Source organism: Melozone crissalis, unplaced genomic scaffold (genome assembly GCF_028551555.1).
Source record: "Melozone crissalis strain CALT ecotype California unplaced genomic scaffold, PUWL_Pcris_2 ptg000027l_1, whole genome shotgun sequence".
Classification (NCBI taxonomy): Eukaryota; Metazoa; Chordata; class Aves; order Passeriformes; family Passerellidae; genus Melozone; species Melozone crissalis.
Window position 1 is genome coordinate 38,482,957 of NW_026535805.1, and position 12,746 is coordinate 38,495,702.

General features: G+C 38.7%; 1 protein-coding gene across 1 annotated transcript in view; it reads right to left on the reverse strand.

Annotated features, from left to right (window-relative positions):
• The window catches only part of ARMT1 (acidic residue methyltransferase 1), a 46,079-nt gene that overhangs the window by 18,367 nt on the left and 14,966 nt on the right, over positions 1-12,746 (reverse strand). Inside the window, exons 6-8 of the mRNA XM_054280057.1 lie at positions 7,681-7,812; positions 4,523-4,779; positions 757-901 (exon numbers count right to left, since the gene is read on the reverse strand). Of these exons, the coding sequence (XP_054136032.1) occupies positions 757-901; positions 4,523-4,779; positions 7,681-7,812 (534 nt within the window). The remainder of the gene's footprint in view (positions 1-756; positions 902-4,522; positions 4,780-7,680; positions 7,813-12,746) is intronic.

The following is a 12,746-nucleotide window of genomic DNA, read 5'->3' on the forward strand; positions in this document are numbered from 1 at the left end:
CTGGGATACATACCTAGATGATCTTGATTTATTAAGACTGTAATCTTACAATAACATGAACATTATGAAATAGAATTTCTCCAAATATCTATTGTGCTCCAAAGTAAAGAAAAATAGAGATCAAAGAGTGGACAGAAGATGAGTCAAATGCATAAAATTAGAATAAAATTACTTTCAGAAGCACTGACAGATGTTAAAAGAATATAAAAGCAACTTTCTTTTCCTAAATGGAAGCTTAATTTTTGGAACTTCAAAAGGTTTTGAAGTATTCTGAAGAGAAATTATAAATTTGTATTATTAAGTCTCAGAAGCACCACAAAGTTATTTACAGCATTTTATTACAGGACACAGAAAAGGTTGTTTTAGGGCATGCCATTTCAGATGTTTGTATTTAATGGTATATCAGCTCAATATAAGAGATAAGATCTAGTGCTACAGTTTACACATCACCTGTTGATCCCCCCATTAAAGTTTTAAGGAAAGCTTTTAACCAAGAATCTAAGCAGGGCTGTATGTGGGAACTACAGGCTGATAAATTATTTATGCAGATAAGAGCAGACTGAGTTCACTGAGGCCTATTAGTCTTCAGCACCTTTGAAAATTAGCCCAGTAGGAAAAAAAAAACTGCCTTTAAATGATAGCACTGTCTGCAAACCATAATTAAATACAAAGATCTCTATTATTTGTTTTACTTCTGTGACAACTAAGTATTCTTCTGTTAAATCACTGTAGAGAAACATTTGCCTACACAATCACCTTTGATGTTAAATGTTCTTGTGGTTTCTCTTTTTCTCTGATGTCTATGTCCAAGAATCCAGAAAGATGTGTAAGGAGCTCTTCATAGCTTTTACTGATTTTAGAAGCTTGAGTCATGTTTTCTTCACACTCATTCAAATATTTACTAATCAGACAAAGAAAATATATATGTCAGGATGAATGTTCCCTGAAAAAGAACTCTAGGCAAAATACATTGTCCCAAGACTATTGCTAGCTTCTGCATACCACCAAATGAATTTTAAAAGTTGCATTTAATTCTCTATATCTTTTATGTAATACATAATAACTTTTGCTGTTGCCTTACGTGAAAACTTTTCTTCATCATTGCTTTTGATAAACACCAAAAAAATCTTCTATGATCCCAATCTCATTCTCAGCATAAATGTGAATAAAACACAAGAACTAAGTGACACGAATAAATAGTGCCCTCAAGACACTACAAGTAGAAATTGCAAGCAAAACCTTAGAAAAAGTAAGTGGGGGGGAGAGAGTGATAAATTCTTAGCAAAAATATTCAAAAAGCACATCCCCTCTCTCTAAAGAAGCTGACAGAGATTATTAACAAACTTCAAGTAAAGAGAAGCCTTTCTGGACCAATGGAAGTGTAAGACATCCAGAGTACCTGTGAAGGGAAGGTTACCAGCAGAAGCAGAGATGGGAGACACTACTTTGCTGTGCAGTACTCTGAAGCACTACTCATGAAAGGGATGTATTCAAAAAGACAGCATCTAGGGGCTACCACAAAGATATTAAGAAAAGGGAACATTTTGCCAGCAATTTTACTCAACAGGATCCTATCACACAGATGCATATCCCACATGAAATGCATTCTTCAGCCTTAAGAGCAGGTGTCAGTTTGTAAATACTCTACAAGAACAACAACAAATAAATTAACACTGAGTTTAATATAAACATGGTTATATTCCTCCCCTTGCCAGGGACAACAATGGATCCAGCAAACAAGAAGCACCACAGTCTGATTCAGTAGGAAACACAGAAAACATCCTGCTCATGGTGCTGAAACGCACATCACTTATGAAAAACTACAAACAAACAGGTTAGCAAAACCAGCCAACCAAACAGAGCTCAAAACAACCACTAGTATAATCCAAATGACAACTCCAGCACCTCTCAGTAACAGCCACGAGTGAGGTACTTAGTGGAAGAGTGCAAGACATGGTAGATTGGTAGTGGTAAATTTGCAAGACAAGCTTCCATTTGAAAAACAAGGTTCTTTCTAAAGCAAGTTCTTCGCTTTAGAATAAATCAAGACCTGAGATGTAAGCAAATGCATGTCTAGAGCAAATATTTTGTTGAAACTCATTTGCTTATCAGAGTGTAGCACTATTGTCAGTTTTAAGGTGGGTCCAGTAGTCATTGCTGGACTCACTTTTTTCCATGTCGGATTTCTTCCTCTCCCAGCTGGCAATCAGACAAAGCTTCATTCCATAATGAAAGAGCCCATGAGACTCCAACAGGAGATGCCCAGTGAGTGCAAACACAGTACACTGAATGCTTATAAATCAGTAAGCCAAACAGACAGTCCATGAAAAGATTTAACACATAACCTTAGGAGGGGGATCAGCACAGCTGCTGAAACTGCTGCAAGGTGAAAGAGAGTGTGAGAATAACAGAGAGGAATGGAAAACATTCATTGCTGCTCTGGACACTGTGAGGGCAGTTCCACATACTGCTGCACGGCACACACCGTGAGCCACAGGAGCTCTGCCTTCTGCAGCAGACACTGTCACCCAGAACACAAGCACCCTCACAGCTTCCTCACCTCTGGGCACCTTCCTTTCCTCTGCAGCCCCAACAAAACTAAACCATGAGATGATTGCTGAACTGCTGTTGTGAGGAGGGATATATCAGAAGTGAAAAGGTACTAGGCTCAGACATGCCATATATGCATGCCTATATGTCAGAATATTATGTAAGATTGACCACCTACAGCTGTTCTGTGGCTCTAAAAACTGAGGTATCCACTAAAAAAACCATGCCTGCTGCTAAAAATAAAAAATCTGAAGTACAAAGCACTCATTTGATAACTTTACGAATAATCTAATTACCTGCAGTAGGGCCATAGAGGTGTGAGCACCTAGAAAATAGGCAATCAGGTACAAAAAAGTAGAACACAGCTTTTTCACAGTTTTGCTAGCTCTTCAGAACTAATGAGCAAAGAGAAGGGAAGAAAAAAGAAGAAGAAAAAAGCTTTTGACAGTTCACACTCTAAAAATACCATGGCAATAGACATGTCGAGCAGAAAAGCACCATTTCCAATAGGAGAGGTGCACACCCTGGAAGCCAATCAGAGAATTCACCAAACATTTCTTACTGTATCCCCAAGGTATAGAATATAAATATGCACTTCATGTGTGCTGGCTTGCTCTTCCCTCTCATTAGTGGTTTTCAGTGAAAGTCTTTTTTGAACACCTAATTAGGACTAGTCATGTGCCAGGCACTACCAGGGTGGCCAGAATAAGGGACTGGAGTTCACTGAGTCAACACATTGGTTAGTGTGAAGTGACACATGTAACCATCAGCTGAGGACAACAAAAAGCTTTGGAAGCAAACACTGCACATTCATGAGCAATCCAGCATGGTTGTTCCTTCCAAATGAGCAGAGTCACTATCCCTGTATCTCTTCCCTTTTGCCAGAAGTCCAGGGGCACACTCCAGGCGCACAGTGAACCAGAGCTGGGATTGGTAGAGGTGGAAATCAAGATTTTTTTTTTTTTTTTTTTTTTTTGCTCACTTCTCTCTTGGAGCAGTCCCCTGATCACCACACACCAGCACAAACAGAACTGATTACACAAGTATTGTATGCCAAAGAGAGCAGCCAGGACTGCTCTGGGAGTGACAGCAGAGATTGATGCCCATAAAATTGATTGTATCACTATAATGGCAGGCATGTATGAAACACAGTATTCCAGAAGTTTTCTCCCAGTGAGTTAGGCAAGCAAACAGGATAGGAGGTTTTTCTTCCCTTTTCTTATTCTTCTTTTTCTTTTCCCTACCAGAAATAGCATTTTAAAGACTCTTAACAGCCATTATGTAAAATTGCACTCTTCAGGCAGGGCTTTTGGCAAATCAGCTGGTAATAAACAAGTGCACTGTAATGGTTTCCTCTAAGTTTTAAAATTACTTAATTATTCATTTTTAATGCATAAAATCTGGCAGAGCTGTGCCAAACACTGATTTGGGAAAGAGAGGTGTCTGGTAAACACTCACCTTGCTCTGGTAAACACTCACTCCTTGCTCTAGACAGTATTGATGGAGTCACAAACATTAGTCTGATAACGGGCAGAAAAATCCATTTAAAATGTCCAAGTGTCTATTAAAAGGACTGACACTGATTTTGGAATTTAGGAGCTTAGAATACTTTCATACCAATCAATTTTGCCACAAGTCTCCATCCTACAGACATGAAGCATGAGCAATTATGTAGAACTGACATATCAGTGCTCTGATACACTGTGCTAAGATCAGTGCAGTTAAAAGATATTATATTTTATAAGTTCAATGCATTTCACCTTCAAAGTACAAAACATTCAAACCTCTAGGTATTGACTACCAACTCAAAACAAAATTCAAATTTCAACACCTTCTACACACTCAGGCACTGTAACAGAATTCAGAACTGCAATAAAGTCTATCCACCAACTTATTTTTCTATATTGACAACTGCACCATTCCATCATCCCACCCAAAAAAAAAGTTGTTTCTTATCTCACATGGCTCTTACTTAAGTTCTGCACTTTTCTTATGGAGCTCCTCCTTCAGCTCCAAGTTTTCCTTACATGCCACCTGAGCTGCCAGCTCAGCCTGGTTTTTAGAAGCAGCGAGCACACACAGCTCTTCCTCCATCTCCTGGATTTGTGTTTGCAAAGACAGGAGGCGAGACATCAGTCTGGCATTGTTTTCCTTATGGCTTTCAGCTTCAGCCTTCAGCTCTTGAAAAGAAGCTTCTTTAGAGATCATGCTCGACCTGAGTTTAAGCAGCTATAGGTAGAAAAGGAGAAAATTAATGAAGACTAGTTTTCCCAGCCTGAAATAACAAGACTGTATTATAAGCTTAGTAATGTGACAAGAAACACATTTCTATCACTACAAGACTGAGTAGAGGGACACAACTTTACTTTCACAAGACTAGGAAAAAGGCAATGGAAGAGGTTTGCAAAAACAAAAGGTACTGTTGGGTAACACGATACAACTTTTCAAGATAATATCTCACAGGAAATAAGTTTATTTACTAATTCAGAATTTGGGAAAAGTCTAACTTAAGTTCTGCTGCACAACCTTAACTCATGTCTCGTATGTATCTGCATTACAGCAAAGTTATTAACAACACAATTCCTTCTTTTTTGCCTGCTACCTGCCTGCTTCCAAATCTGATGCTCAATTTCTCAGATAATCTAGAGCTGCAGGGAGTTGTAACAGCAAAGTATCCTGCTGTATGAGTGTGGGGCCTTTTGATGGCTTGAGGCATATTCAGAAGTAGCTAAATTTTTGGAGCATTGTGTGGTAGGCACCCTCTTCTCATCTTATGCAAATAGTTATTATTGGGTATGATAATCTGTATTTACACAGAAACAGCAACAGAGCCTTTTTAAGGAAGGGTAGGAGGAGGAAAATCACCCTTAAACGTCAAAGACCTCTTACAGGGATGATGTTAGAGCTTTCCAAGAGCCCATGGATTTTTCTCTCTCTCTTTGTTAGAAATACCATTTTCCATTGAACTATTTCTATTTAAAGCTTCTCTAGGAGACTGCACTTGAGGGAGACTCAGCAGGCAAACAAAATTTCCATATGATTTTTTTCTGTTATTAGGAACAAGTAATTTAAAGTGGACTTTTTTGTCACAAGAAGTGTTAAGGCATGTTTCAGCTTTCCTGACAATTCCAATTAAAAGCAGCAAGATGCAATTGGAAGGACTTCTGTCCTATCACATAAAATTAATAGGCAAATAATTTAGCCAAGTTAACCGTTTTTTATGGTGAATGACTGAACTTCTAAATTGTGGCAAACATTTTAAGGGAAAAAAATATTTAAGACGTTGAACTACAATCCAGAACAATGGGAAATTCACTTCTCTGTTGGAGTCTTTCAGTAGGACCTAAGATACTCAGAGAAATTTGAGAGCCTGGTGAGCCAGCAGAACAGCAACTGCCTTGGAAAAGGGAGGTCCCGCTTCTCCTCTTCCCAGCCATGCATGCTGTCCTCTCCCTAGCTCTGTGTTTGTCTGACTCCCCTACAAACAACTTCAACAACAACGATAGAAAATAGTTCACTTCTTCTCTCGCAGAGGGGAAGGAGAATCACAGAGCAAAGGCTAACACTAAGAAATCAGGCAGGAGGATCAGCCTTGCAGCAGCAGCAGCACAGCCTTCAATAAGCTGATGCTTCACGTGCAAGCACAGCTTTATCAGACACTCTGGAGCAGCACTGAGTTCAAGAAAAGCAGCTTGGCTTTTTCCCAGGTTCATGGGCTTCATTTCCATACTCCACCCTCCTCTTAGTGCTAGAAAAAGCACTCATATGGCTACAAGGTGAAATGAGATTGGCAAACTGATCTGGCTAAAAAGCAACTCAGAAGGAAAGGAATTATTTCTCAATTGCATGGACACAGCAGAGCACTGTAGAAACTACACACACATCTGTGCTGGGACAGACAAGGGGTGGGGCAGTGTGGGGAAGGAAATGAGCAGCTGAAGGAACAATAGCACTGCTTTGCTTGGCAGCTGGACCAGGCTATGGTATCTTAGAGTGTTCATAACCTTAACATTTCTCTGTGGTTCAACTCCCCATGTGATATTTTTTCATCTGTCCATTGTCTTTGTGGTCAGTTCCAATAGCAGAAAAAGCAAGAATAATCCCATATCGTGAGTTTTACAGAGCACTCAGCAGAACAAGGCTCTGACCTCAGCTGGGTCATGAAGGTCTTTATTAACAAGAGCATGAACAGCTGCTTTTTTGACTATGCTTTTGCAAGCACTGTCTTGAAAAATCTATAAATCAGTCGCACATTCTGGCAATAAAGGCATTCAACATTTCCAGTAATAAATTCTTCGTATGAGATTCTGTATGGATTCTTAAAATTTAAATTTAAGGCACCACTTCTGGTTAAATGTTAAATGTAGGGGACCCCTGCAGTAACTGCAAGATCAACTGACCAAATTAAACCTCAGCCAATGGCCACTTATGCCTGTACTTCTGTATGTGAATTAATGCAAGCATTTCATGTCTTCTAAAGGCAAATTTTACTCCACTTTAAAACTGACCACTGCCCACATTGCTGACTTAAATCAATTTTAACCGGTTATATGCTAAAAAAAAAATCACTTGTGGAAATAAGGCAGCTCTAAAAATTATCCCGTAATAAATTCTCTCCTGAGAAACACCATCTACAGAGAAGGAAGAATAAAAAAGTATGTGTACATGTTCTTCAGCCTCTCTAGCTGCAATCAACCTCATTAGCACAAACACAATCTCACTGGTGACAAAAGCAGAGCACATTTGGGGAGCTATAACTTGAACAGAAGGGAGACATGAGTAAAGATGAGCAGCTAGATCTTAACTCACCAGCAGGAAGAGGAGGATATCTATCTGAATGTTTATATAACCACAATTTAATCAATTTTCAGGTTTAATATAAACATATTGCACTTAGATGATGACAAAAAGCTACACTGCTTCAAATCTTCCAAATACAAACTTATAATCAGTTCTTGATCACAGAAGGGAACAAAGTAAAAATCATGCAGACATTCTAAAACCAAAAACCCAAAAGTTCTGTAGGAAAAGCAAGTTTTGAACTTTCTGCAAGCTTTCTATTCTCTACGTAAGGAAACTGCAAAATATCCTCAGGTTTGGAGAAGGATTTGAAATTATTTTTAGCTGTACCTCTGACTGGGCACAGTCATACTTCACAGAAAGTGCTGCAAGTTCACTTTGAGCAGTTTCAGCTGCAGCTCGATAATGATTCATCCGCTCTCTAGTGACAGGAATATCCAAAAGAACGTGATCATGAGATTCCTGTAAAGACAGAATGAATACAAAACCTTTAGACATCACAGTTTTGGAACATTTCTGCTTCGGTGCTTTTTGTTTGATTGAGCTGCTCCAGGGCATTACTCCAAATGCTGCAGAGTATTATTCCTAAAGTAATACACACTTACTGAAAGATAGGTTTAAGAGTTGCTTTTCTATGAGTCTCCACCTTCATCTCCAAGTTCAGCCACCAACACCAGGGCTAAAGTAAGATGGTCCCCCTCAACAGGCCCATGACCTCCCACGGTCTGCAGCTCTGGCTATCTCCAGCAGTTTCTATATATTTAGTAACATTCAAAAGGTCCCTTTTCTACAAACTCACCCAGTTACTCTTTCAACCTGTATAAACTTTAATCCAAAGGGAGTCCTCAGGGGTCTCTTATGCAAAGAATCACTTTGGTTTTTAGACTTCAGATATAGTGCACATCCCCTCATTTTTCCTTCGGAAGAAATGTTGAAAAAAAGCAATGGTTATCCATCTTCTCTGTGCCACTCATGATTTTTCAGATTTCTATCATATCTCACACCCACAGTCTCTGTACCAGGCTGAAGAGCCCATGCCTACTCAGACACTTGTATCTGCTCCTCCAAGTCCCTTTCTGGCTTGCCATTTGCTTTTTCACTTCTAACCTTTCAAGATTAGAGGTCTTTTTGAACTCCATCACTTGGACACAACTTCAGCTTCCTGACTGATCCCCATCTCATCCCCAGCCATCACCATAATGATTACCTTTCATTCTTTTTCAAGTCCTGATTCCATGGCAAGCACTGCCTCTGTCCCTCTAGTACAGTCTCCTTCACACCACTTGTACAACCCTTTAGCTGTACCCTTTAGATTCTATAGAAGGCTTTCTCCTTTTTGTGGTGTTCTGCTCTTCTACAGTAGAGCATAATTTCTTGGCCTTTGTTACTTAAGTCTTTCAAGATGAAAATTCGGACCTGAAGTCTTGGTAGAGTTTTATTAGACAGAACTTTTTTTCTTTTTTCAATCAATAGTAGCAAAACCCGATGAAATGTAACCTCTTCAGAACACAACTAAGTTTAGGTTATGCTGGAAGCACACATGGCAGAGAACTGAACATGAGATTTGTTCTCCATCAGCTTTCACACAGGACTGAAACAAAACTGCAATCCTGGTACATTTGGGTATGAATTACAAAATGCAACACACCCCTAGATAATGACTGTTTTTGGAAAAAGGTACTGCAATGGAGACAAAGGCATCTTCTTTTCATGTTTCCTACATCAGCATCAATTTTCAGGCTGAGATCAATTACAAGTTCAGCCCCTACCCATTGCAATAGGAAAAAAAAACCCTGAAGGACTTTCCAAGTATGTGAACATCTAATACAATAAGCATTTACCATGCAACACATAGAGAAATCCCTGAGGAATAAGGAAAAACTACTAGCTTATACTGCAGCAGAAGATAAATCACCTTGGATTAGTGGCTATAATATCACCAGCTCTATTCTTTAATCTTTCCTCCCTGTGTTAGTTGACACTAGCTTAGACCCATCGAGTTTAATTGCATTCATCTCCTTCAAAGACACTCAGCTGTGCTCTTCCACAAAGGAGTTGCCACTCTCATCAAGCCAGACTGACACATGCAGAGAACTCATGGCCACATATAACACAGCACATTATCTTGGAGATAAAAGGGCTGCTAATTTTCTCAACACTTTATCACTGTTCTGAGGGAGTGAAGGAAAGCATGTGCCATCTCCTCGCTGCTTTTGTCTTACTTTTGCTTCACTCTGCTTATTTCACATGTACAACCACATTAATTTCTTTAGTGTAGAGGGCATTTTTCTCATTCTGTAATACACCAGGGCTGCAAAACCATGGATGGAGATTGCAAACAGTAACACTGGGCATGATGGTTATGTATGTTATTACATTTGTGGTACTGCATGAATGTAGGTTTTTCCTTTTCTTCCCATAAAAATCAAAACTTACAACTTCACAGAAAGCAGTCTGTCTCAAAACTGGTGAAATAAATACATTTCAGAGCATAGCTGAAGAAAAGAAGCCCCCATTCAGCAGCAATAATCAACGTAACAGCTTTAGAGCTGAAACTTCCAAAATCTATGCATTTCATACAAATTAGATTTTTAAATTATGAACACTTTAAAGATGCAGCTGCACATCCAGAAGGATTTAAAAGAACTTTAAATGAAGCCAGGTGCCAAAGTCAATGGGAATTACTGTTTGACTCATCTACAGTTTTAGTGAGATTTACAGGGGTAGATCTCTGCATCCTCCAGTGCCTTGGTAAATATAAAACTAATCATGGTGGCACCACCCCAGGAAAGTTGGTATTATCATCATACTTTTAGCAGGAAATATGCATGCTTTAAAATTAATACTTTTCTATGTTTCTGTGGGTTGCCATCAGCCAATCACAAATCTGATCTTTAATCAGACCTATCAGACAACTCAGTTAAATTGGCATGACTTAACTGTAGGGGTAAAATTTGTAATGCAGACGTGGAACTTTTCTATCTGTGGAAAAAAATCAGATTTTTAATGTTTCATGAGTATTATGTAATCTATACTGATTTTTGTTAGGAAAATAGAATTGATGAAGTGTTAAAAGAATTGGAGAGAGTAGACAGAAGAAGTCTTAATATATTAACACTCTATCAGCTTTAAGTAACCTAGGTTTTGGGTGTTTCTCCCACTCATATTATTAATTTTTTTGATCTCTTTCCATTTACCTGCAAGAAAATGAAGCTTTCATCTAACTTCATATGACAAACAAAAGCTAAGCCTATATTTACAATACTTAAGAACAATATCTACTCAGACCTTCAGATTTATTAGTAATAGGTGTTTAGAAGATCAACAATATATAGTGATTTTTGTTATTGTTGATCATTTTTGTTTTGACTTTTTTTTCCAAATAACTGCCTCTATCTGCCAGCCTTTAGTCAGAAAACTTCATTTGACTCAGAAACAACAAAACTACAGCAATGTTCAGTCGTTTTATACCTATCCATGTACTTCGAAATCAGCCAACTGTCAAAGTCACTCACTCCCATTCTGCTTTTGGCAGCTTCTCTTTTATTTCCTGCTGTATTTCCTATTTCAGTGCTGCCAAATGCACTACCACTGCCATTTCCCAAAACATATAATTTTTAAAAATCTTTTTTGAAACTGAAAGCCCCCAGTAGGCATTTAAACACCCATCATCACCCTGAGTGACTCGTCAATGCCCTGCCATGGACTGTGCTCAGGGCAGGGATTTCTTCTTCACATTCCCAAAGCACCAAAACACATCAGGGTTGACATACCAAAAACGATGACTCACGAACCTTTGTTGACTTCATTATTCCTTTGTTTCTACAGAACAAATAGGGGGAAGAGGGGAAAAAGGTTGAAAAATAATTATTTAATACAATGGCATATGACATTATTTTTTCACTGATATGCTTTACTAAACTGTATCATAGGTTACTATCAGCAAAATTGGGCATGAAAGCAGAACACCTTGGGAAAGTTTCTCACAACTATTTCACAATTATTTCTCTAGTAGCCTATGAGCTCTGATTGTCTCCACAGTATTCAAACACACATCTAACCAAAGCAGGCACCTTCACATTGGTTTGTCCGGGGTATGTTCACCAGTTCAGCTACACAGGCAGCCTTCATGCAGTGATTGCTTCCTTTGCCACTGCTTTCCAGGTGCTCCAAGTTTTTATTTCACCTCTCCTTTTGTCCTACACCTCTTCTATACTGATACATTTTAAAAGGATCTGAGCGATAACACAGGATCTATCTTAACTGAAATGCATCTTTTCTTCCCCCTCAGATTTTAAGGTAGTCAGTGGGCCCTTTTTACCTACATATTTGTATAGGAATTGGTACAGTGGCTGGACTCAGTGAGCTATTCAATTATTTTTATAAACCCCAGTGTCATAACTTTTCATATTCTGAAATCAAACAAAATAAGGTATCCCAAATCTGCAATGTTTTTTCTTAAGACAATGAATATTCATGAGTGTATATGTGCATAAAATTGTTCTAACTTCAGAAAATACAATGCAGCAGCAGATTATTATTATTATTATTATTATTATTATTATTATTATTATTATTATTTGTTGCAACCAGAAAGGTGACATCCAGCATGAAATACTTGAAAGAATGGGTAGTTGAAAAACTTTCCCACTTGACTGCTGCAGATTTTTCGTGATAGCAGCCAGCCAGCATGCACATCACCTCAGAAAAGCACAAAGCTACAAACAGCAATGGGCATGAGAAGATTCAGACACTATTCCACAGTGACTCAGATTTTTCTAACATCTACAAAAACAGACTAAAATGAATCACACACAACTGATGAGGCTGGAAAGGACTTTTGAGAACATCAAGTCCGACCTATGACCAAGCACCGCTGTGTCAAACAGATCACTGAGTGTCACGTCCAGTCTTTCCTTAAACACCTCCAGGGACAGTGACTCCACCACCTCCCCGGGCAGCCCATTCCAATGTCTAACCATCCTTTCTGTAAAGGAATTCCTCTTAATGCCCAACCTAAAACCTCCCCTGGCAGAGCTAAAGACTGGGTCCTCTTGCCCTGTCACTGGTTAGCTGGAGTAGGCCAATTCCCTGAATGGAGTGACTTCAGGAGGTGGGGAAAAACGGGTTCACAAGTTAACCGTCTTGTATGTATATTTTGGGGATTCTTTATAGATGATACTTTGCCCAATTTGCCTATCAGGGATCTCAAAATTATATATTAACATAAATCAAAATTTGCAAGTAATATTTCACAACTATTTCAGATCTGTCACTTGCTCTTGCACATTATAAAGTGCCAGAAACACCCAAATACTTTTGATTAGTATCCACAAAGTAAAATCCTATTTCCCCATGTTGATTCCTTCTTGTAACTAGGCCAACTCACTGCTTGA